At 46.2% G+C, this 24,476-nt stretch overlaps 1 protein-coding gene and 1 long non-coding RNA gene across 3 annotated transcripts; one reads left to right on the top strand and one right to left on the bottom strand.

The window, feature by feature from the left end:
* Window positions 1–575: 575 nt before the first annotated feature.
* Window positions 576–9,748, bottom strand: LOC132244469 (uncharacterized). Its single transcript, XR_009455898.1, has 2 exons — window positions 8,826–9,748; window positions 576–2,147 (listed from the first exon to the last, which is right to left on the bottom strand). It is a non-coding gene; the product is annotated as an uncharacterized LOC132244469 (long non-coding RNA).
* A 2,944-nt stretch (window positions 9,749–12,692) lies between these two features.
* LOC109280251 (uncharacterized) lies at window positions 12,693–23,970 on the top strand. Of its 2 annotated transcripts, none has more exons than XM_059715537.1 (7): window positions 12,693–12,786; window positions 15,201–15,478; window positions 16,544–16,682; window positions 17,251–17,354; window positions 18,967–19,034; window positions 20,454–20,604; window positions 22,845–23,970. In XM_059715537.1, the coding sequence occupies exons 2-7, from the start codon at window positions 15,234–15,236 to the stop codon at window positions 23,827–23,829; spliced, it is 1,692 nt and encodes a 563-aa protein (XP_059571520.1). In that variant the 5' UTR covers window positions 12,693–12,786; window positions 15,201–15,233; the 3' UTR covers window positions 23,830–23,970. The 2 variants fall into 2 exon arrangements, with proteins under 2 accessions (XP_059571520.1, XP_059571519.1); XM_059715536.1 differs by having other exon boundaries at window positions 15,196–15,478.
* Window positions 23,971–24,476: the final 506 nt, after the last annotated feature.

Here is a 24,476-nt window from a genome sequence, read left to right as displayed (position 1 = left end):
AGTGGGACACAGACTTTGTGTTGGCTCTTAGCTAGGTGACCATATGTCCTGGTTTGGCCAAGACAGTCCTGGATTTCATATGCCATCCTGGCAGGTTGGTGAAAATTGAAACAAAAGTCCAGGAATCAGCTGCTGCAGGCAGAGGCAGATGGGCAGGGGTGTGGGGTGCAGTCTGGCAGGGAGGCGAAGTGGCATGGTGCACCAGGCAGGTGGGCAGGCAGGCACCGCTGCTGCTGGCTGCATGTTTCCAGCCTGGCTCCTCCTAGGCAGTAGCTGGAGATGGGAGGCGGGTTAGCCTGGGCACTGCTCCAGTTCACCTACTTTGCTCTTGCACAGCAGCAGCAGTAGTGGTGCCTGCCCTCCCACCTGCCTGGTGAACCATGCTGCTCTGCCTCCCTGCCAAATTTTGTCCCACATCCCTGCCTACCTGCCTCTGCCTCTAGCAGCGCTGTTGACTGGGGTAGGGGACAGTGTCCTGGATTTCCTTAGAAATAATATGGTCACTCTACTCTTAGCACACAGAAACCAAAAAAACTGCATAGATGTGCAAGGGAAGGGTGAAAAGAAAGACAATCTTTTGTATAAAACAGTTTATTTGAAGACAAACAGGAAAAGTATACACAGTATATAAACTGAATTGTGTGGTCAACAGAACAAGACATTCACATTCACTAAGGTTTCCTAGCAAAACAGTTCTCCAAACAGTGTAACCACATTGCTTTTAGTTGTTTCCAGAACTACTTTGTCTCAACTGATTTGAGGTTCTTGGCCTTTGCAGCCAAGCTCAGTCCCGCCATGCACTGCACAAACAATTAAGTAAAACTTATTTTACATACATTTTCACTAATTAAATTCCCATCAAGAGTAGATGAAAGAAGGAAGAGCAGCAAATCAAGGACAGCAGGAAAAAAAAACCAATCTGACTGCATGTTTCCCCCTCAGAAGTGGTTAAATAGTAAAACTAGCGTCTTTTCACAGAAGGACAGTGTATTTGGTTTTCTGTTACTCAAGAGGTTGTTATTTATCAGCCATGAGTATTTGGTCAGCCACTGGGAATTTGTGAAAAAGGCCACAATTCTAAGAATACCTAACATTTCAAACATTTCAGCAGTAAAGGTTATTCACTGAGAATTTATATTAGAGAGTGAGTTATTTGCTACTTGCGGTTTGGGTTCTCTACTTTTAGTAATATCAAGCACCATATGACTTGGGTAACATCATGAAAGTGAACCATTTACAAATAATCAACTGACTGAACACTGTGAACACATATTAGTGAATACTTCTGCATAATGAATCTATGGGCATCTATCATGTTTAGAGGTGAGTTGCAAATAGGAAAAGGGGCTAAGTTGATGCCAAATATTATTTTAAACAACTAAGGCAGCTAGCTGTTTTATTTTGAATAGAGCTGAATAGCTCATTAAGACAATCCCTCCAAGAGATTCTTCATTTGACTCTATGTAGCTACAGGATGTGAAAACAGATGCTTTGCCTCTACAATATGATATCACTGCTTAAAATGCAGACTCCAGTAAAAGAGCAACACTCTCACCACCCTCTGTGTGTTCAGTCAAAAGCTGCTTCCAATAGGTTTCACTCTTTAAATCCATCTGAACTAATCTAGTTATGTGAACAGTCACCTCCTGGAAATCTACAATCAAAAAATACAAGGATGGACTTGTTCTTCTCTTTGCAGTATGGCAACTAGAAATCTCACCCCACCTCTGGCTGGTCTCTGCCGCCAGCTGTGATGCATTTGTTCCCCAATCTCTCATCACTGGTGAGCAGCACTTGGATCCTAGGAAGAAGGTATGCTTTTCTCTTCAGCTATTCCGGGCTCAGAAGTCTCTGTACAAAGCCGGGTCAGTCTCAGGAACAGAATGGTTGATCACGGTGCCTAGATGTTGTTCTCATGCTGGCTACTGCGAGATAACAAGGCAGCATTCGGAGTGCAGACCTCATGGGACAGCACGCTTCTGCATCAGTAGGTATCCCATGCCAAGCTTCCCAAAGGACTAGTGAGGCAGACTCATGCCTTCCTGATGATTCGGCCTGGCTTCCTCCAGTCCCTGTACCGCTCTCTCCGCACAGAGTGCACCAAAGGCCTGGAGAAGCCAGAATGGTTTGTTCTGGAAGAATTGTTGCTAAAAAAACAATCAAAACAACAACATAAAAGGAGTCAAGTCTCTTGCCTTTAGTGAACTCTTGTGTGAACTGGCAACTTTAGTGGCAGAATGGGATCACCCAAGCCTTAGTGAGGCAGGCATTCACAACTACGAAAAAGGGCAATGCTTGATTAATTTGGATGGGTTCTTGTGCTTACATGACTTAGAAAATTTCCCTCTAGCTGCATTTGCACTAGCATATATTTTTTCTGGAAATAAAAACAAATGCAGAAGCCTAATGCTTGCTTGAATTTTTGCCTTCTTTAAAAGGCTGCTAGAGACTGCTTGATGGGTATATTCACCAGCATTAAAAACCTTCACTAGCCAGGGACAAATAGTGAGAGGAGATGCTTTAGTGGATTCTAAATAGAACATCACTCTGACCATCCTTGTTGGCCTGCTCTTTCTTTGTTTTATTAATGCCCAGCTTAGGTCTACGTAATACCTTTCTATGCTCTGATCAGAGTTGTTCTCCTTATTGTGCCAAAACAGTCATCAATAAGGGCAGAGGTGCAGCTTCCTGCTGTAAATCATGGTGCTTCACAGGAAGCAGCATGAGTTACAACAATCCCTGCCCCCCCCCTCCCCTCCCCTCCCCCCAAATAGATGTTTGCTGTTGGGTCCAGGGGTTTGGGGGATGAAGCTCCAGTTTGGAGTGGCTGTATGTCTGTAGTCTCTCTCCCCAAGCCCCTGTCATACCCCACCTCTGGTGCTGTCTTCAGGATGGGAGGAGGGGAAGGGACGAGAGGGAGTTCTGTCTGGGGTTTGCTCAGTCTGTGCTGAAAGGTGGGGCAGGTGGATTGGAGCCCCTTTGGGGTGGGATGGGCTCCAATCCACCCTATCCCCACCCCCAGCACAGACTGGGCAAACCCCCAGGGATGAGGCTGGACTGCATCAGCCCAGCCCTGCTCCCGGGATGCACTGACAGAAGTTAATGAAGGCGCTTTGCTTTGGAGAACTTCTGATGTGTGATCAGATACTTTTAAAGAGTTCTGCAGCCATGCACTTCTGTCAGGGCATGACTATAGAGTGCTTCAGGGGGCTGATGGCACGAGAAAACATCACTTCTGTCAATGCCCTAAAAGTCAGGGATGTGGTACGTTCACACTTGTTAGTCTAGCACAGGGAAGGCAACGTTTTTTTGGCCGGAGTGCTGAAAAAAACCACAATGTCTACCTTGTAAGGTGCCAGTGCTGGCATGTCACAAAAACAAAACTGGGGCAGAGGGGGTACATGGCAGGATGCACTACATATTTAATACAATTAATAATCATTAATGTTGCTTTTTTATGGTAAATAGAGAGCTGGTGTCAGGCAGGGAGTGGGGGCTGCCCCAGGGCTCCGCTGCTTGGGCCACAGCGGGGGGCCCAGCAGCACCGGAGGTGGGGCCCAGCCAGCCCGTGCAGCTCTGCAGAGATGGGACGCAGCCACCCTGCCCACAAAAGGATGCTACCTTGCTGCGGCAGGACATCAGGCTCAGGGAGCTCCCTGCTTGGTCTCTGTGCCAGCCGGGTACAGTGCGAATGGGAGCTGCAGCTGCAGGCTGTTCCCCAGGCTCTGGGAACAGCCACTGCAGCCAGTGCTCAGGTCCGAGCCAGCCGGGAGCCTGCAGTGCAGCAGCTCTGTGCAGTGCCTGCCCCAGCCCCGGCCCCTTGAGGGGAGCTGCCTGTGGGCAAGGCCGGGACCTGGGCAGGCTGAGGCAGCCACGGTGGCTGTTCCCAGGCTCCAGGGGGCTCCCGCAGCCAGGCCCCTGCACCAGGGATGGCTCTGCCCTGCCTGTGCTGTGCCCAGCATGCAGGGAGGCCGATCTCAGAGAGGGAAGCCTCCTGAGCCCGGTGTCCTGCCCAGGCCAGGCAGCATCCCGTGTGCAGGGTGGCTGCAGCCCATCCCTGAGGAGCTGTGCGGGCCAGGCCATGCCCCACCACGGGTGCCACTGGGCACCCCCACCTGCCTGCCCACCACAGCTCGAGCCCAGAGAGCCCCAGGGCTGCCCCCACTTCCCGCCCAGCCCCCACCTTCCTAAGGGTCTGACCGGGCTGGCTTGCCCTTGGCGCTTCCCCCCCACGCCACCCAGACCCTGTCCCAACCACCCAGCCCCAGCTCTCAGCACCTCAGTGGTGCCCCAGTGGGGACAGGCATCTGCCTGCCTGGGCAGCTCCCTCCAGGGGCCAGCCGGGCTGGAGGGCGCAGCCTGGGAGCAAGGGATGAGGACAGTAGGACACAGACAGCCTCCCTGCCTGCGCTCCCCTGGCTCCTCCCCGTGCCTGCTGCGGTGCTGGGACTTGTGGCTGCGCGGCCCGGAGCAGCAACTTAAAAAACCAAATGATTTATTTGCGTGCTTCCCGGTGTGCCGGGAAAAATGTTTCCATGTGCCACTAATGACAAGTGTGCTGGGGGTTGCTGATGCTTGGTCTAGAAGGAGGAGATGGCGAGGGTGGAAGGAGCAGTGGAGAACAGAAAGGAAGTGGGAATAAGGCCTAGAAACTCTAGAGCTTGCTGATGACTGCAGAAAGGCAAAGAGCAGGATGCATGGGAGGGGGAGTTGTAGAAGGGTTGGGAACACGACAGGGCCTCTCTCACAAATCTTGTTACTGCTTAGTATCTGAGCAAACCATGTGGAGCTCTGAAAATCCGGCCATGGCCCAAGGCAGTCAGGAGACAGCCTTGTCTCTGTCCTAATTAGCTTCTTTAACTGCTTTTCAAATTAATTACTTTAAAATGAACAGGCCTCAGCAGGGGGCCAGTCAGGGCTAGCGACAGGAGACAAAGCTGTTTGCCTACCTGTACATTGCTAGTTTAATTCCAGCTCATGTTGGTAATTGCCCTATTTGCCAAGATTTCCTTGTGCACTAGCAGGGATCTGGTTTGCTGTTGCCTGGAGGTTTATGTTTAGGGCCCAATTTAAATCACAATTTTACATTTTTCATGAAATTCATGGAATTAAGTGATTTTCATGAAAAATATGATTTGCACTGAAATGCCACAATATGACCTCTTGCTGGGGAGCTCCCAAGCAAGTGACCATAACATGGCATTTTTGCAACAAGATGGGTGCTGCGACTGTTGGATGGCGGGGTGGGAGGCAGCAGTTTAAGAAGACAGGAGCAGCGTGGCCAGCTGACTGGGGTAGCATCAGCAGTGGTAGGGTGAAGAATAGTTCCCCCCTCCCTCCACCACCAGGGTCCCCCCCCGAGCCCTGCCAGCCTCCATGAAGTAGACTAGAGGCAGTGGCTGCCTCCCCAGCTCCATCTTTGTGTGCTGGCTCAGTCTGCCCTACCCATCCCTGCCCCGTGCTACGTTCAGTGCTGGGGGAAGCCGTTGCCTGCCCGGCCCCTCTGCAGCCCACAGGCAGAGAGGGGCCACAGCCCCGGAGATGGCAGTGGCTCGAGGTGGCAGCAGCCAGCAGGAAGGGGCCCGGTGCTGCCTGCCCAGCCCAGCCCAGCCCAGCCCAGCCCCAGCTCCAGCTGAGACCAGGAAAGCAAAGGTATGGCTGGGGTCAAGCCCTCCCTCACACCTCCCCATTCCTGGGGGGCAGCCATTGGGGTGGTAGGTGGGGAAGGGGCTCCATGCCCTCCCCACCCCACACTGGGTGGGGAGGGGAGGGGAAAGCCCCTGACATGGGAGATGGAGGGGGATCCCATCCTCCCTCCCCTCAGCACCTGCCCCAGCTCAGTGGAAGAGTAGTGGGGAGTGAGGCTCTGTTGGCCCCTCTTCTTCCTCCTCCCCGGTGCTGGAGGGAGAGGGTTTCTTGGAATCAGCTGACTGCAGTGCGGGGGGACGGGGGTGGGTCCTGGCCCAGGGGCATGGCTGGCATGCAATACAGATTCGTGCAGCCGAGCTGGGCTGCTGCTGGGGGGGTGGGGAGGCTTTCATGTAATCATGCGGGGGGGGGGCACCACAATCTGGTCATGAAAATGGCAGCACCTGCTATGATATGGCCATGATATTAGAGCTGGGCCCATGATTTAAACCAGGCTCTGGTTACATTACTTGGGAGGGCTTGAGTATTTTTTCTTGCAATATGTCTGTCTATAAATATAACTGTCAGAAAACCTCATGTTGCACCAGTTACTTATGTTTTCACCAGCATAAGACCATGATGCCAGGAAATAAGGAACTCAAGGGCCTGGAAAGCCCAAGAGCTCTGCTGGGAGCTGAGTACTTTGGAAATCTGGTTAGAGGTGCCACAATGAGACTGCTGGTTACTGGGCACTTTTTCAAATCAGGTTTTATTTAACCTGTCCAGCTAGGATCTAAGCAATTCTGAAAATCTAGCCCCAGCTGTAGGCTGTGAGCACTTGGAAATCTGGCACTGCGGGTGGATATACGTGTGGAAGTGTCATGACTATAACTATTTTATTATAACTATGCCAGTATAGCTAAGCTGCCTTAGTTACAAGGATAAAACTCACTGCATAGACCAGGGGTAGGCAACCCTGGCATGGGTGCCTGAGTGTGGCACATGAAGGTATTTTGCTTGGCACATGCACCTCAGGGTGGACAGCGGGGAAGGGGCTGGGGCTGCACTGCTACAACAAGAATTGGACCCCTCCTAACTTCCCCACTGTCTGCCCCTGGGCACACCAACATCCTGCAAGCCGAGGTAGTGGGTGTTTTTGGCACACTGCCCAAAAACGTTGCTGACCGCTGCCCTGGAATAGACACTCTTATCCCAGCATCAGTGGCATTTTTGATGGAGCTTAACCAGCTTCCCCAGTAGCATAGACTAAACTGGAAAAAGGCATGGTTATACTGGAATAAGAGTGTCCACCCAGGATATTACCCCTGTATAACTACAACAGTTTAATAAATTCATCCCTTACCTGGCTCCCATTGATCTTTTTTCCTATGGGAGATGGGTCCCTAACTCACTTAGGTTGCTTTGAATATTTCATCCTAAGCTCTCTCTCACAGGCAGCTAAACTGTGGCCTACTTTTCATTGCAAATGTTTAGGCTGTTTCTGGTGAATGAGTTGTAGCATGAGTCATTCCAGTGTTCTTCCTCCACGTCTTATCATAAAGTTGTTTTACGAGGGTTGGTAGATCTCGGTCCTATAGTACAAGTTATTTCACAAACTTCCATTGTTCTGATCCTGTTTCTACTTGAAATCAGGTAGATTTTTAGCTTTGCTGCCGAGGAGACTATAACCAGATCAGTACTTTAAGTTCTAATACAAGTCGTTGCTGTCATGTCAGTGGATCAGACGGTTCATATATGTTGTTTCTAGCTCTAAACCCTAGCACAAAGCATTTCATCAGTATTTTTAACTCTTAATCTCAGTGGAGGTAGGACTGTGCTTTTGCTAGCAAGAAATCAGTCTAGCAAATTGGGGACTGAGCTGGGAGTCAGGAGACCTGGGGTCTATTCCTGTGACACTGATAATTTACTTGATCTCTTCCTACCCTCTGCCTGTGGTCTATGGAGACTCTAAGCATTGGCGGGATAGGACTTTCTCCTACTACTTACCCAATCAGGATCGGAGCCCTGTTGCACAAGGTGCAGTCATGTCTAAAACTCAGACTTATTGTGCCAGACAACAATGCCCTCAAACACGCCACACTGCTCAGTGAGGACCACCTCTGGAAATGGAAGCAGGATAGCCATGTTGCACAGTACTACAGGCAGCTGGTAAGCACTGCTGGGAGTCAATCCTCAGCACCACTGTCTGGCATAGTAAGTCTGTGGTGCAGACATAGACTGCGTACAGCATCAAGAAATGCTACTCTCCTGATCTGGACTGGGACATCTGCTACTAATATATAACTAATAATTTCCATAACTGTTAATATCACTGGAAGTGACAGTTACTATAAGGCCTGAAGACAACTGTGTCATTGGTATTTTTTGCTTCAAAAGCAAAAGACCACCATTTTACTACTGCCTTAGTCCCATTTGAATCTGGAACTATTTCAATTGTAGAACAGCACCCTCTTTTAATCATTCTCTCACTTTATTCTATTAGCAGCTTTAGCTGCACACGTGCCTGATGAATGGAAGCCAAGGCACCCTGAGACTCTCAAAATATTAAGACGATGATTATCAAAAACATTATGATGATGCTATATTATTGGAATGGAAGGGTAACATTTATAGAGACACACACTTAATATCTGGTATTAAGGTCATTTGGGGGGTTTCATCTGCATTCTTATCTACATACACAATTTGTGTTACAGAAACAAAACAAGATTAGTATGATGGGTATAGCCCAAAGTGTGGGAGGAGATACAACCTGATAGTGACATCATCTCTAGTGATTTAATAGCAAATAGATTACATGGAGACTATTGAAGTTTATGGTTCACTGACAAATATTGTGCATGAAACACAGTTATTGTGCACAGAAATACAGTTATTTCTAAGCAAGCAAATTCTTTTCCTTTCATGTATGCCACTGGCAGTCTAACTCACTGTGTTATAGCATATTTCCACCTTAAACCAAGTCAGAAGCATACACATCTATGAATATAAATCAAATCCTTAAAGTGTTCATACAGTGCATGCTCAAAAGATTAACATACTTAATCCTACCGATGTGCTAATACAGCAGAGAGAGACAGAGAGTCTATGTAGAGCAATCCTCCCTTATCAAAACATACATGAATATCTTGGGCTATTCCCCCCCACTCTTTTTTAAATATTAAGCATCTACTCACCTCGAGGACCAAACTGGACCTGCTTGCTTCTTAGGTTTGGTTACCTGCTTCTGATACTCCATCCAGCCACTGACTAGCTCGTGGAGGATCATTACATACAGAAGGAAAATTAAAATCCTCGGGTCCATTCGGGGCACTTCTGGATCTGCCTCATTGGGAACTGGAGACATTGAGCTGGGGCAAAGGAAGGTCAGCTGGAGGGGTGCAGTTTCTAATGGCCTCTCTCTCTTTCCTTGTAGCAGAGAGGGGTGGAGGGCTGGGAAAGGTTGCTGCTGAAGAGAAGCCTCGCTGGCTGGAATTGTGCAGAGTGAATTAATGCTGTAAAATCTCCCTCGGGGACAGAGAGGACTGGCGCCTATTACACAAAGCAGCATAAACAGAGCTGCAGATGTTATGGACGTTTCCCTTTACGGGGCCGATTATATCCTCTGCTACTTGATTCTTTTCTTCTCTCTCCCTCTCTCTCTTGCTTATGTTTTCCCTGCGTTACTCTGCAGCCATGAGCTTCCTACACTTTCCTCACACAAGCAACTCAGCTTCAGAGCAATCCATTTTGATTGGCTACGGTAGGTGAGAGTTGGCTGTTGTGTCCCTTAAGCTTAGGAACTGTAGCACGGTGAATGTCAAAAATCAAAGGATATGCTAGGGGTTCCTTGTCAGATGGTTCCCAATATTTCTTTTAAGGTTACAGTCTACAGCTAACCAATGCCAAACCAATTCTCTCTGTACAGATTTGTTTACTGAAAAATCCTTCCCCACCCCCGATTTCTCTTTCTTCCCCTGCTTCCTTTGTTACTATTAACTCAATTGTTGTTGAAGTCTGGGAAGCTTTTGAAGCTAATACAACGTACATGAAAATCCTGATGCTGACAGTTCTCCAACCCACCCTTTGCAATATGGGAGGTGTCGGAAACTCTTGAGCCAGTGACCTGTAAACTGAGAACCTAAAGACCATCTCAGTCATTCCAGCTCCTTCTAATGGTGCTGGGACAGGATTATGTAGCTGTGATCATTTTCACCAGGCGAGGATCAGGAAAAAAGGATGTTATGATCTTTTCTTTTTTGACTACTGTGGAAAGCTAGGAATTGCAGAACTCTCTAGCTAACCTAGTACAGTGTCTCCATCACACCTAGTACAAAAGGCATCAGGAAGAAGTGCAAAAGCCTCAAAGTAAAAAATTTGCAACCAACTGACTGTAGAGACCTTTCTTCATAACTCGGGCAATTCAGGGTAAAGCGTTCTGAAGCTTGAGGTCAGAAAAGCTCCAGAGTCTTTTGTCTATCTATTGCACAGAATGACGGGTGATATTTTTATTACTCATTTTATTCCTGATACAGGTAATACAAGTAATATTCTGCTGTTCTTCTGCATTTTAGATTTGTCCAGCTCAATTGTCTGTTGTTTTTTTAATTTCTCCTAAACTCTTTGAATCTCTGTTCACGTAGACTTTGTTGCTACAATACCTGAGTATCACATCACAGTGAACTCCAAAGATTAGATATTTGTTATATATACAATATTTGCTCTATTGGATGTGCATGTACAATAGCCATTTTTAAAAACAGTTTTCTTTTAAACACAGCTCATCTATTAAGTATGTTAAAACACAAAGGGATGTACATTAAATGGATGTCCACAATCTCTGTATTAAAACACATGCAACAATAGTAAACTATCCAAAATGGCCTTGTAGAGTAAAACCTTTTGCAACTTGAATTCATCTATTAAATAGTCCTCTTCCATCTATGAGACAAGAAGTGATGAATAACTTTCTCTTTTAATTGCACAATTTGGGAAGACAGCCTATTATTCATGAAAACAAATGAAGAAAATAAACAAAAACGGAGGGTATGTGACAACTAATAAAATGTTATCTAGAGGGAGGGAAATACTTGAAGTTCAACATGAAAGAATGGGGAACCATGTTTCTATAGCAACAAAGACCGTTGCCAGGCTGCAGGAGATAGGTTCAGATGCACTGCTTAAGTCATATTACACTGAAGGCAATACTGTACTAACATTTTATAAGATTACGTTTTGCAATTTTTATTTAATAAGGGACATATTACAACTCCTTTGTTCACAATAGTGACCTCATATGGCACTACTCATGTGAGTACCAGTTTACTGGTCTGAGTACAAGGGGCCATAATTTGGCTGTAAGAGTTTAATTCGTTCAGGTGCTGCATCTTAGGAATACAAAACAAAGGCTAGAAAAAATTAATTGTTGTTATGAAAATCACAACTGGTTTCATAATAATTCTTTCATCTCACACTGGGGAGTACAGTCAGGAGTAAACCAGCCTGACTGTACTCCATTACAACCATGAGCATTCAGGCAATTAGAGGCAATGTCTCAAAACATTCATGAAATTCTCATGAAATTTAGAACAAGAATTCTTTGGTCCCAACGCCACAGAAATCTCATGATTTATTACTTGCTATATCTTAATCACGTGTTAACAATTTAATCCAATCCAGGAGCAGCAATAATACCATCTGAAGTAGGGGAGCAATCAGCCATTACTTATAGTTAAAGTGAACAATCCCTAGGTTGGAAATTGTTCTTCCAAATGGTTTGGTGAATAGTTCTGAACATGTTCATTCATAAAAATAAGGTTTGGTTTGTGAATGATTAAAACTAGAAGGAAAGAGTTAATCTCACAGTAAATACTACTTGCAGTGAATAATTCAGTCAGCGCTATTGAAACTAGTGATTGTTCCCATCCCAAAAAATACCTTTGGGAACAGAAACACGCATCTCATTTTGATTTGCTTCACATTTGCCAAAGGCATGACAAATGCTTTGTGCTTCCTTAAGGAACCCTGCAAATGATTCTAGTTTGAATAGAAGGGGCTAAGCAGACCACAGGGGTAAGCAGGTACAACATGTCTGAAGTCTTTGGAGTTCACTGGAGTTCCTTGTTCTCTGCTTGGATCCAGTAATTAAGACCAGAAAAAGGAGTTATTTTACAATTATTTCTCATGTCAAAATGTTTTTGCATGTGTTTCTGAGAGCCAGAGGAAGCAGCAGTTACCCCCATTACGTGGTATGTCCAATACAAAGCAGATGAGTATGAGATGACTTTGGAGACTGCAGGGAAAATTGCCCTGGATATTTTATTATTCCATTATGGCAAATTCAGGTTCTTAGACTTTTCCCCTGGTCAGACCACATGCCCCACTTTTGACTGTGTTATTTGATTAGAGAGGGCATTAAAACAAGCTCCCTCCTTGTGGAGCTATGTAAGATCTGCTCCCCCTTCCCTCTCTGGGGCCAAGAGAAGCCTCTCAGAGTTCCTTATATCCCAGCAGCCACAGAACCAAGAAGCAGCCCTCCCTATTGCTCTCCTATAGCTCAGGAAAGGACTCTCCTTCCCCTAGACAGCTGTTCCTATGATAGATAAGAATAGACTTCCTTTTCTTCCAGTTATCAAGATAAGGACACCTCATCTTCCTTACCAAAAATGAGAGAGGATCCACTTCCATGCCCATCATAAAGGGATGTTTCAGAGCTAAGTCCCTGCCCTTAGCATCTGGGGGGTTGCCCAGGGTCCTAGTACCTACACCAAAGAGGGCAGGAACAGGAATCCAGCTGCTCCCTTGCCAAGACAGAGCCAGGATATGGGGAACTATCCAGGATATGGGGAACTATCCTTGGTGCTGAAGGAAAATCCTCAAACCACAGCTGCTCTGGCCTTGTGGTAAAGGCTCTGGAGGTCTGCCTGCCCCTAGCCCAGGGCAGGGTGGGATGCTCAGCACCTGAACCACTTCCCTCCTCAGAGTCCCTGGGCAGTGGCATGGAATGTCCATTGTCTGCATGTTCTGGAACGCCCCCCACGGCAGCCAGACACCAAATATTCCAGTGCCGGCAACAGTGGTGCAACCCCTAGATGACTCCTTACCACTTCTCCCCTGGACCCCATAGTCTGCTGTTCCTCACAACAGGTGATTTCTTGGGTGAGTGCACCTGCCATGATCCCCACCAGGGATCTCCTTTTGGTTTGGGTGAGGGTGTGCTCAGGATATCACCCTGAATCAAGTTTATCTTCCTGCCCCGTTCTCTACAGGGGCTCTCTGATACAGCGAGCCCACTGTGTCTGCACTGTAAAATGGCAGGATTAAATCCCTGAGGATCATTTCTCAGCTGAGATGCAATGTAGCTTTATAAGACATTGGTAATGAGAGGGTTTAAATGTGTTTATCTTGCTATGTTTAGTTGGAACAAGGTGGCAGAAATCAGTAGTCCTTTCCTCCAACATTATTTTTTGGCTATACCTGGATTTCTGATTTTGTAAAGCTAGTCATTTACTCTACCTACAGTACTTTGATATTCCCACCAGCATAATATTAGAGTGCTTCACATTCTCTAATGCAGCAATCCTCACAATACCCAGTGACATAGGAAACTGTTATTAGACCCATTATTATCCCAAGTGAGAAACCAAGGAACAGAGAGATATTAAATGACAAGGAAGTCTATGGCAGAGTAGAGAATTTAACCCAGTTCCCCATGTCCTAAGCTACAGCAACAAGCACTGACTGATCCTTCCTTTCATGAAAGGAAAACAAATAAAAAAAATCCTTTTTTATTCAACACCACACTGACTCTCTGGCATCATTTTCTCCTTATTTCTTGATCAGACGTTAATTCTGGTCCCAGTGGCACCAGATCATTCACGTTTTCTTTTCTGCCTTTCCCTGACCTCCCACTCCTATTTCAAAAACAAGAGTTTCCTGCACTGCAAACAAGCACAACTCCAATAAGCAATTGACAAGCAGGTCCAAAAATACACGCGTGGGTGTTACAGACCAGGTAGAAGTGCATTGCTGACGTTCTTTAGGGATGAGTCAAAATTTCCTCATGGTAAATCAGCCAGGCTATTTGCCTACTGTCACTGGCTATAAGAAAATCATCTGCTCATTCAACTAGTGCTTTTCCTTGCCATCACCTTGCGCAAACCCTGACAAGGGGCACACTAAGCTTTTGGTAGAAATCAAGCAAAGTGAAGGTATCACTGTAGCACATGGCCATACTAGCTTCTCTCTAGTTCTCATGGGCAATAGGGCTGTGTGAAATGGGCCCTATTCAATTTCGATTCAGATTCGGCCTGAATTGGGGACAGTGATTTGATCTGTTGATTCGGGTCGCTGTCCCTGATTCGATTTGGCTGAATCCAAATATGAAGATTCAATGCTGATTTGTTGAAGCAGTGATTCAGACATAGGCACAGCTTGAAAAGTTTTTTCAAGCTACCTTGAGGTAGCAGCGTGGCTCGTGACTGCTGTGGTGCTGGGGTGGATGAAGCATCCCACAGGAGCACGGGGGGTGCTCTCCAGGTGCTCGGCAGTGAACCTGGAAGTGGACCGAAGGTACTTCCAGTCTACTTCTGGGTCTGCTGGGGAGCGCTCTGGGGGCCCACTCCCACGCCCTCCTGGCTCAGCAATCAGCTGCAGGGGGACCCTGGGTGCCCCCCTCAGACCCAGGAGGCACCAGTCACCTAGCCAGGGGAGCCTGCCCCCCCTGCACGCTCCTTGGCAGACCAGAAGTGCTTCTGGTCCACTTCTGGGTGTGCTGCTGAGTGTGCTGGGGAGCCCCCTGCACTTCTGTGAGACGCTGCATCTGCCCCAGCACTGCAGCGTTCATAGCCCCTGATACCTAGAGGTATGTAGAAAAAACATTTAAAGCTGCGTCTATGTCCAAATCGCCAAATCTGTCCAAATCTCTCTGAATCGATTTGTTGAGATTAAAGGGTCCTCTGATTAGATTCAGATTCAGAGATTTGGCCACCGAATTGGGCTGAATCTCTGCCGAATCGAATCAGGGACCGAAGCTTCGCACAGCCCTAATGGGCAACATTATGAGGGAGGCTGGGCTGTATAAGTCAACTGGTATGCACGCTATGCCCTTAGGTTACCAGTTCATGCTGAAGCCTGTGCCTCTACATCTTTGCTGCTGTTATTACACAAACTAAGACTAAAGCTAGCACAGATATCCATACCCACTTTAGTGGTACCCATTCATATAAGTGTGTGGACAAACCCTTTAAGACAGAAACACCTGAGACAGGTAGTAGTTAGCAAGAACACTTTGCATGATAAACCCTGGATTGGGTAGACTCCTGCATGCTTGGCTATTTAAGAGCATATCTAGCCACACCAACACAATCTTTATACAATAATTTAACATATGCACATGTGTGCGCACACACGTACGTACACACACACACACACACACACACACACACACACAGAGACTTCACCATTAATATTAGACCTTTGATTTTTACTTATCATTTGCAGTCTAGCAAGTTTAACTATGGCCTGACATCGACTATAAAGTTAACCTGTCCCTTTTGTTTTCACAAGACCAGTTCTCTAATTTTACAATAAAGGACAGAGCAAAAATGCATCAACATCAAAGGGCAGAAGCCACTCAGTTGAAGGAAACTGTCTTCAAACCTGGTGTGAAAGGGAGACAGGATTCAGGACAGAACATCAGACAGGTCACAGTTCAGAACAACTCTGAAAAACAGAAGGAAAAGAAACCTGGAGCCTGCCAGCTCACAAAGCGACTTTCTACAGTGGTGGTGAGACAGAAGCAAATCCTGAGGAGAAGCCTTTCTGTCCAGGATTTAAGTGCTCATAATAGGTATTGCAACATGGTTTATGACACCCACTGTATGCATTTGTAATGATTATGTCTAAGGGCAGTTAGCATGCAGAAATCCTTCTGAAACAAAGACCTTAGGGTGTATACTTGCTTTGCTAAGCTGGGGTGGGGCCAGTGTCAGACACCTGTGTTTTATATAATACTTCTTGCTGGTTTCAGCTATTTGATCATAACTTTCCTGCTGGAATGCTGCTAATACATCTGATTTTTGAAGGTGGCAATACCCAATAACTCCTCTTCATGCTACTGCTGGCAGCTTCATTCACACTCCCCCGTGCTCAGGGAGTTCCCTGCTCTGTCAGCGCACGGCACTTCTAAAACCCAAGTGTTTGCGAGGTTTAGCAGAACTGTGCACTCAGGGGGATGAGCAGCTGGGAAACCCCAGGGTGCAGAGAAGTTTAAATGGAATCATAGCAAAGAGATTCAGGAGGTCTCTGTTGCCTGCCATCATCTCTTGGCCGTGACTCTTTTCTTCCCATGTGAAGGATTTGGTGGGGTTCCTGCTATCCCTTAGTATTTTTATTCAGTTGAGCAACCAAGTTAGGTAGCAGTAGCTTCTTGAGTGTTCAGTCAAATCCCAGGTCATTAATCTTCGAGGTCCCTAGGAGCCATCCAGTCTTTGTTGTATTCTTCCAGTCAAAAAATAGTGCAGGTGACTTTTTCAGTTGGAAAATAGCCCTTGAAAGAACAATACTGTGGAGCCATATCATTGTCCCATCAGTTACATGGGCTGTTAATCAGGGGACTGATTGTTGATCAGAAAGGAATAGTTGGAAAGGCTCATAAACCCCAAACTGCAATACACAGATTTCCATTACAAAGGCAAACATAAGAGTTTTAAACACCTAATCAATAGCGAACTGGGTGAGGTGTTCAAATTGCCCTCCTCTACTCTTTCAGAGAGAACCTCTCTGAAACATTGAAAATACTGTGTTACATTCGCTTCCAGTGTAAATTCAGTGACACTGCTGAAATTAGGCCAGGGATCAGTTTCTCTTATTGTCCTTTAAAGAACTGGGAACATGTTCAACTTTGCGCACACAGGGTGTTCACACAAAAACAAATGAGTTGGCCAAGAATCTGCTGTAAAACCATGGTGGAGTCTCAGCCCAAGATTCCTGCAGAATCCAGAAGGTGCTGTCATCTCCTGAGACAAGCATTCACACAACAAAATGCTGCTAATGTAAGTACCTCCATTTATATTTATATGACCAGTGGCTGAAGAAAGGTGATGGATTTGACATCTTTACCATACAAAGTCCTCTAATATCCCCCTGAACATCATAGCATTAGCAAGACAGTGCTCCAAACACCCATGCTTTCTTTCACACCAATATTTTTCAGCTCATTTCTGGGGGAGCTACTCCTAGGAAGCAAGGAGACGATCATCACTCAGCCTCTAAAGCCCATTTAGTCTTTGATCTCCTTGCCTTCTGTGATAGCAGCTTTGGAACGGTGTGTTTGCCTGTCCACTAGGGATGAGAATGAGAACACTAAATCATTTCATATAGGCCAAATGGTAACAACCTTTGGCTATAACCTACGTGCTCAAAATCTGAATTGGGAGCTTAAAGATGCAAGTTTCTATATTCTGTTACCTTTATCTTTATTGTAATAGCAAAGCATGGCATTATCTGCAAGAGAAATGAAACTGATCCTGCTATTAACAAATACTCCACCCAGCGTCCCTGATTTGCATTCTTGCTGTGCGCATCAGGGGATTCATTTCATTCCTTCCTTTCTAAACACAGAGGAAGTCAAGCAGTTCTGGAGCAAGAGAGGGAGGCAGATCTGCATTTGGCACCACTGCCAACAGAGGGCAGCACTCACAGCTATTACAAGCTCTAAGACACAGGTATTTCAGCAGGCTTGGGGTGAATGAGAGGAAACATGCATTTTTGCTAAAGACCTTAACTGATTGCCCCAGGTTATAAGCAGGGATCCGGGTTTTCCGTTTCCCATGGAAAAACGGAGAAAACCACGGATTCCCTGTTTTTATTGGAGAAAATATGGATTTCCCTTTTTAGCAGAGAAATCCACAGATTCTCCGCTTTTGCAAAGAGCTCTTGCAGGCTGGAACAAGCCTGCCAGAGCTGATTGCAGAAAGGGCAGGAAACCCCCAGCCCTACTGGGAGGGGGAGGGAGAGGGGGAAGGGCAGGGCCTGAGCCTCTGAGTCAGCCAAGGCTGGGCTCAGGCTCAGACTCGCCCTTTGCCCCTGGATCCTAGTCGCCACTGGCACGGCCCTGCAGGTAAGCAGCAGCAGCCACCGTGTGCGAGCCCTCCCCCGCCCCCCCAGCCACCATCCCTCGCTGCCATCGCAGAGCCGGCCGCATGCCAGCCTCCCCCACCCCCAGGCAGCTGGCTGGGCAGCATGTGTGCCCCGCATCACTTACCCCTAAAAGCCTCCTACAGAGGGGTGCTCCTGCCCTCACCCCCTGGCCCTGCTCCTAGGAGTGGCCACAGGGGCACACTCCCCCCCCCCTTCTTAATATACCCCCCTAGCACCTTCCCTTCCCCCCGCTCTGCCCCCCTTTCCCCCCACACACACTTACCTGCTGGGGTGGGTGTCTGTGTGCACCTCTGGGCCTGCGTGTCTGTGGGTCTGGGGGGGCTGTTGTGAGGGGCATCAGAAGGGGCGTTGAGGCTGTGGGGGGGAGTGCGGGGTACCAGCAGCACCGTGGGGGGCCTTTAATTTTTATCATGGATTTTGGGGTTTTTAATCAGAGAATTTGCAGTTTTTAATCAGAGAAAACCAGGATCCTGGGTTATAAGGGAAGTGTTTGGGGCACATAATTCTCAGAATAGCTTTTCTTCTAAGGCAGGGGTGGGCAAAATGCGGCCCACCAGGCCATTTCATCTGGCCCACGGAGCCCATAAAAAATTAGAAAATAAATATTAATCTGCCCCTGGCTGCCTATCATGCAACCCTTGATGGCTTGCCAAAACTCAGTAAGTGGCCCTCCGCCTGAAATAATTGCTCACCCCTGTTCTAAGGTTTGCAACTGCTGCAGTAATGTAGTCAAAGAGTATCGATGTATAAATAGCACGCTTACTCATCAGAGCTCCTCAGTCTGAGTCACTGCTACTTTAAAAAAAAATAATGAGTAATAAGTTTTCACTGGTGTGAACTCTAATGAGTCAGCACAGCTTGGAAGCAGCAAACTGATTATTGTCTGGCCTGAATATCATTAAGAACTGTCCATTGAGGTCCAGCTGGAGAACTGTTATTCCTGATAATGATGTGAGCCAGAAAGAGCTCATCTTTTGGGTTGCTGGCTAGAGAAACAATCTCCTTCTACCTTTATGCACACACATGGTCACATCTATAGGATCTGATTAGCAAGTAAAGAGTGGTATAGGTGAAGTGATTTGCTATTCCATGCTAGTCTGTTGTTTTCAGCATACCAGCGATAAGAAAATTAGACTTGATCTAATCCTTATGCTTTTAATTTCTTCTGAGTAAAAGGCTGGCCCCTGAAAATCTGGAGAAAAAGCAGTACCAACAGATCTCAGAGTACCAGTTTATGATTCCAGGTAAGAAGTCCATGTCTAATAGGCAAATGTCCTAATAGAAAAGGAAGTTGGTCATCGTACATTTGATATTTTTATTTTCATTTTCTGCTAAGACAAGCTCCTCTTACAAGCACAGGAAACCAAAGTTCCCTTTAAAACAACATCTCCGTTGCTTAAGTAACCAAGTGACTTTACCACAATCGTACCACTGTTTACCATATTAAGTATAGGAAATATGACTGTAATGCTGTGAAGAGCAAAGCTGGAACTCAAAGGCATTGTTTTGAGCACTGTAGTAAGATGTTCGATCGTGTTCCACTCCGCAGACTGAACTGCACTAAAATGAAGCTTTGTATTCTAGTTTAATACTTTCCTCTGCTGGACATTTTAAAGTTGTTTATTAGTTAAGAAGAAAAATAAATACCCTCTTTCCTTTAGTCATCTCCTTGGTGTTTCTCCTCCAAGATTCCTAAGAAAGGGATCAATTGTGGGTGCGGTGGTTTCATAATGTGGATCTCAATCAGCTTCCCTGCTGTTTCCACTGAGCAGGCAGCAGAAGGTAATAGATTGTGCCAGGAGAAATTCAGAAACTTCAGGCTCTTTCAGGAGAATCCACTCTGTTCTTCAGCATCAGGACCTTCATTAGAGGAAGTTTGTACAACATCCATGATTAAATTCCACTGGCTTCAGTAGAGTTACAGCAGGGGACCTTCTCATTTTTTAAAAGGTCTCTGGTATGAATGAATGTACTTGTTTCTACTGACAGAGTGGAGCAGCTGCATTACAGTCCTGTCTACAGCACAGAAAAATGGTGATAGACACATTTTTAGACACGGTTCTCCTTACAGAAAAGGCGAATGTTTCAGCATTGGCTTCTCCAGCCTATAGAGCTCAGGCAGCCTAAATGTGATCCAGCCAGCAGTACAATGGCAGCCAGACCAAGGCCAGCTACAGCTAAGAGAGGTCCAAGTGAAGCTCTGGATACTGCTTATTGCCAACCATGGTTTCATATCAGAATGCAGGCACCTCTGTGGCTGTGGAAGTAGTATTGTCAGTGCAGCAGCACCATTGTGAGAAGGTCCACGTTTAAAAGCAACATGTCTGGCTAAGTAGCTTTTGTGGGCTATAAAGAAATACAAACCGGCCAGGTTTGCAGGGCTTTCTCTTGGAGCCTGATGCACAGCACAGCATTTTCCTGCTACTCCTGTTATTATGCAGTTCATACGATACAGGGTTTTCCCTTCATTCTAGCTCATAAGGCAGTCAGTCTCAGGTGTGGTGGTGGGGAGTAAACCAAAAATAAGAACTCTACACCTGTGGATGAGATCTTCATAGACTCCAAGGGCAGCCTGTGGAAAGTATTTACTGCCCTGTTTAAAATGGCTTTGTGTCAAGATCTCTGACAGAGACGCTTGTATTCACCATTGTCCTCCTCTTCAGGGAAGGCCTTTTACCATTGCACGAGAGAAGGCATGAAGCAGCATCTGCGTTCCATCTACCTAGGCCAGCCGTCATCTCTGAAGCTGCCTAAATCAGCTCGCCAAACAAGCTGGCCTACTCTTTGCCACAGGGAAAAGCAAAAGGTTCTCAGGTACAAGGTGCTCAGGCTGTCACACAACCCTAGGTCCCATCTCCACGGCCCGTCTCTCTCGGTTTTGGAACTGTATTGTAAACAAGCCATGGGACAGATTTAGAGCAGCCAGGCTACATCTTGGCTAGGAAAGCTGGGACCCAGAATTACCCACTGGTGTCAGGTAAAATAAAGACAGGATTCAGGTGGTTTCAATTCTGGGGTTTTTTTTAGACTAAAAGATTGTTTATACTCTAGGGATCCTACGGAGAGCAGGGGATAACTTTGACTAAGCCCTCACAATACTAAAGTTATGCTGTTACTACCTCTGGTGGTAATTTTCAGGTCCCAATTTTTTGCATGCTCAAACCCCAAGAGAAGATAAGTCTGACTTGTATTCGGAACAACTTTTGCGGACTCCTATTTAAAGTCAAGGTAGAGCCAAAGCGCAAGTGTATAGCATGTCACTTATGCTGAAACATCTGAGTTATTCAATGTGGTATTAGAGGAGGAAGTTAACTCCCAGCACTATGTCTTTCATTAAATCCAGCTCAGTGAAGTCAAGGGAACTCTATTCCCTTCAGTAAAAGTTGGATGAGGGCCTTATTTACAATGAAGAGCACTTTCCAAATCTCCTGGTACATGGTGCCCACTGGAAATGGATCTGACTTGACTGAAAAAGTAAACCTCATAGCAACTCTGCCTTCTAACTGTCCTTGAGGCAAGAGATGCAGGTGGCAGTTCAGTGCTCCCATTATACACAACTCCTCCATGCTGTCAGACACTGCCCTTATAAGTATGTATTTTGCTTCCAACCATCTGCATTACACTTCATTGTATCTGGCCACATGCTCTGCACTTTTCAGATGGATCTGTTGTCCACCATAGCAAGGAAAAACGCAGTGTTCTGCCAGCAAGCAAATGTTTTCTAATTATCCGATTTGCAGAGATGCATGTTAATGCCTTCCAATTGCTGGTTCTTCTCCTCCTTTCATCCCCTGCATCATAAGCTAATGGAGTAATTAATTCATAATAGCCCCAGATGGAATTCTGAGCAACTATTTAAGGCATACTGAGAATGGATTAGAAATTGTCTCTTGGCAATGACCTCCTTTTCCTCCAGAACTGAGTTAGTTTTTTACCCAGTCCCAATTGCAGGTGTTGACTGTCTTTCAGCATCAAACCTATTTATTTTAAAATATCTTACCATGGAAATGGATGGTGGTACAGAAAGGAAAGTTTTTCATTGTGCCATTAAGGACTTGGAAGCAATATGAGGGGTGGAATGCTACTCTAAGGTGAGGATTCCCAAAAGGAATCAGCACCCAAAACTGGGCCGTGATTATCATAGTGGATGCTAAGCTGTTTGGAAAATGTGATTCCAATTCAGGTGCCTCATTAGAAACTGTTCTTTGAAAGCCTGCCCTTTATTATGAGTGGCATGCCAAACTCAGCAAAAATTGGTTCGTCACGTGGGTTTAATGCCAACGTACTTTATAACAACTTTGTTTATGCATGAAGATGCAACGAGGACTGAGTGCTAAAGGAGACCAATAATGAGAGTGATGGAGTGGATATATAATGTTCCATTCACTTGCCAGCTGGCTCCTCACTATCCAAATTGATATACCTCCTTAATGTAGTATTCTACAGCTTCTTTCACATGTTCCTCTATAGGACATGCTGACAGCTTCGGTGTCAATGCAGGAAATATGATCTAATCAGCTCAGTAGCTGGGGTCCTAGTAATGGAACCCAACCCTTTCTACAGAGGTGCCTGCTGTTTCTCATCTTGCAGGCCCTGTGGTGTTGAAGTCATCTCCATTCAAAGCTACAGTGTCTCAGATGCTGGCAGTGCTCACATCATGAATAAAAAAGTGGAGCATGATCTCAAGCAGAAGTTTGTGCTAATTCCAGAATTTTATCCTTACAAGAATATTGGGACTGGGCCCTTTAAACATAACCAGGAAGTGACAGATATACTGATCTGATTCTAAAATATCTGCATTTTTTCTGGAGGCACTGTATGTACTAAAAGGATGTCCCAGTCAGGATCCAGACTGAAGACCATGACTCAGACAACATTTCCACTGATTTCATGCCTGTGTCCCAGATGAGTAGGCTGTAGATGTATTTATCAATGTATTAGTTTGACTGGGTGATACCAATTCAGTGCCTTGGCAGCCAAGTGATTTCTTTCTGAACATCAGGCTGCTGTTTTGTTAACTGTTGTCCACTGTTTTTGTGTCCCCTCACAAGCAGGAAAAATTCATTCATACGTGCTCCTTACCCAAGTCCCAGCAAGGTTCTGGGAGACAGCTCCAGACTGTGCACACTCCAGACACCATGTGGTCTCATGGACCTGGCACATAAGGTAGGAAAGTTAGTGCCTGTTACCAATAGAGTTTGCACACGTCGAGAGAACCCTCCCCAGAGGAGAGCAGCAAACCAAAGCCATGTGCAACAGAAGCAGCCAAGCACTGCACAGCTCATCCCCTCAGCCAAGCAGCTGCAGGCCATCACTGCAACCAAAGGCAAGAAAAACACAGAAAGACCTGCACAAGAACTGGGAATCCATGCCAATCTAGTCCAGCAGCGTTCTGGCAGAAAGGCATTAAAGTCTGTTCAAGGGAAGGTTACCAGGGCTACTGGAGGGACACTGGCAAAGGCGGAGCCCATAAGAATTGTAAATGAGAAACCAGGAACTGGGAATAGCCCAGCTGTGATTAAAGTCACAGAACTCCACATCAGCCAGTGCTCAGTGGAAAGAAAGAATATGGCTGGCAACTTACAGGAACTCCAAGAAAGCCAGGATTGTCAAGAACCTGTGACAGCCCATGTCAATAAGAACAATGTCATTATCATTCCCATGCTCAATACTCAAAGCATGCCTGATGCAAGCTCAGATACAGAATTACTACCTAACACCTGTCTAAGCAAGTCTCCTCTTGATGGCTCTTTAGCAGAGGAAAGAAGGCAGACATCTCATTCCACAACAGTTAGTCTTACGGATCCTTCTTTCCCATCACTACAGGAACAATCTGCCGGAGATCCCAAGCACTGCAGCTCCCTGGAGAAAGGTGATGAGTGCTGCATTTCACCTGCAGAAGCCCTGCAAGAGTCCTTAGACTCAGAGAATGAAAAGAATGTGTCCTCTAGAGAAGATGACCTTTCTGTCCCCTTCCAAGAGGAGCACACAGGAATGGACATCCTCTTTTTATTGTCTGATGCTGAAGAGGAACAGTAGAAGAGGAATAGAGAAGAATTCTATTGGGAAGCAGTGAGAGGAGCTTCAGCTGGGCTCCATGAGCTGCTTGCAGGGACTGAACCTAGAAAGATTTTTTTAAACAAACAAAAAAAATAAAAAGAAGCATTTAAACTAAAAACATTTGAGAAAGGAAATGAAGTCTATTGTTGGTTATTAATGTTTCTTACTGGGCCTTGCTCTATTCCCTGCCACCTCACCATTTAAACATAGAATATGAACTCCTCCTAGGGTGGGAAAGAGAATCACTTTTCTTGAATCTGAAATGATATGCAGTCACTGTCCCCAGCTTTTAGAGTGGTACATGTGAAAAAAATAAAAGGACCTGCTTCTCAGTTACTGCACTGATAGGGGATGAGAGGGGAACGAGAACTGGATACCTGAAATGTCTCCTGTATTGTGATGGGGCCTGCTCAACCTTTGGCATGATTTAGGGCCTCAGAGGTACTCTCATTTAAGGTGTGCTTCCCAGAGCTCCCTATGCCCTTAGAATCAAGGAAGAAGAATAGTTGTAGGGGACCCCAGCTGTGCCACTGTGTCACGAGTCCATGAATAGGGGTGGTGGAAGGCTGACCTACAGGCTGTGCTTCTCTACAAGGACCAGTGGGGTGGGGAGAGAGGCACCTGCC

The sequence above is a fragment of the Alligator mississippiensis genome, chromosome 12 (genome assembly GCF_030867095.1).
Source record: "Alligator mississippiensis isolate rAllMis1 chromosome 12, rAllMis1, whole genome shotgun sequence".
Taxonomy (NCBI): domain Eukaryota; kingdom Metazoa; phylum Chordata; order Crocodylia; family Alligatoridae; genus Alligator; species Alligator mississippiensis.
The sequence above is the reverse complement of the archived record's forward strand: the minus strand, read 5'-3'. Positions and strand labels throughout refer to the sequence as shown.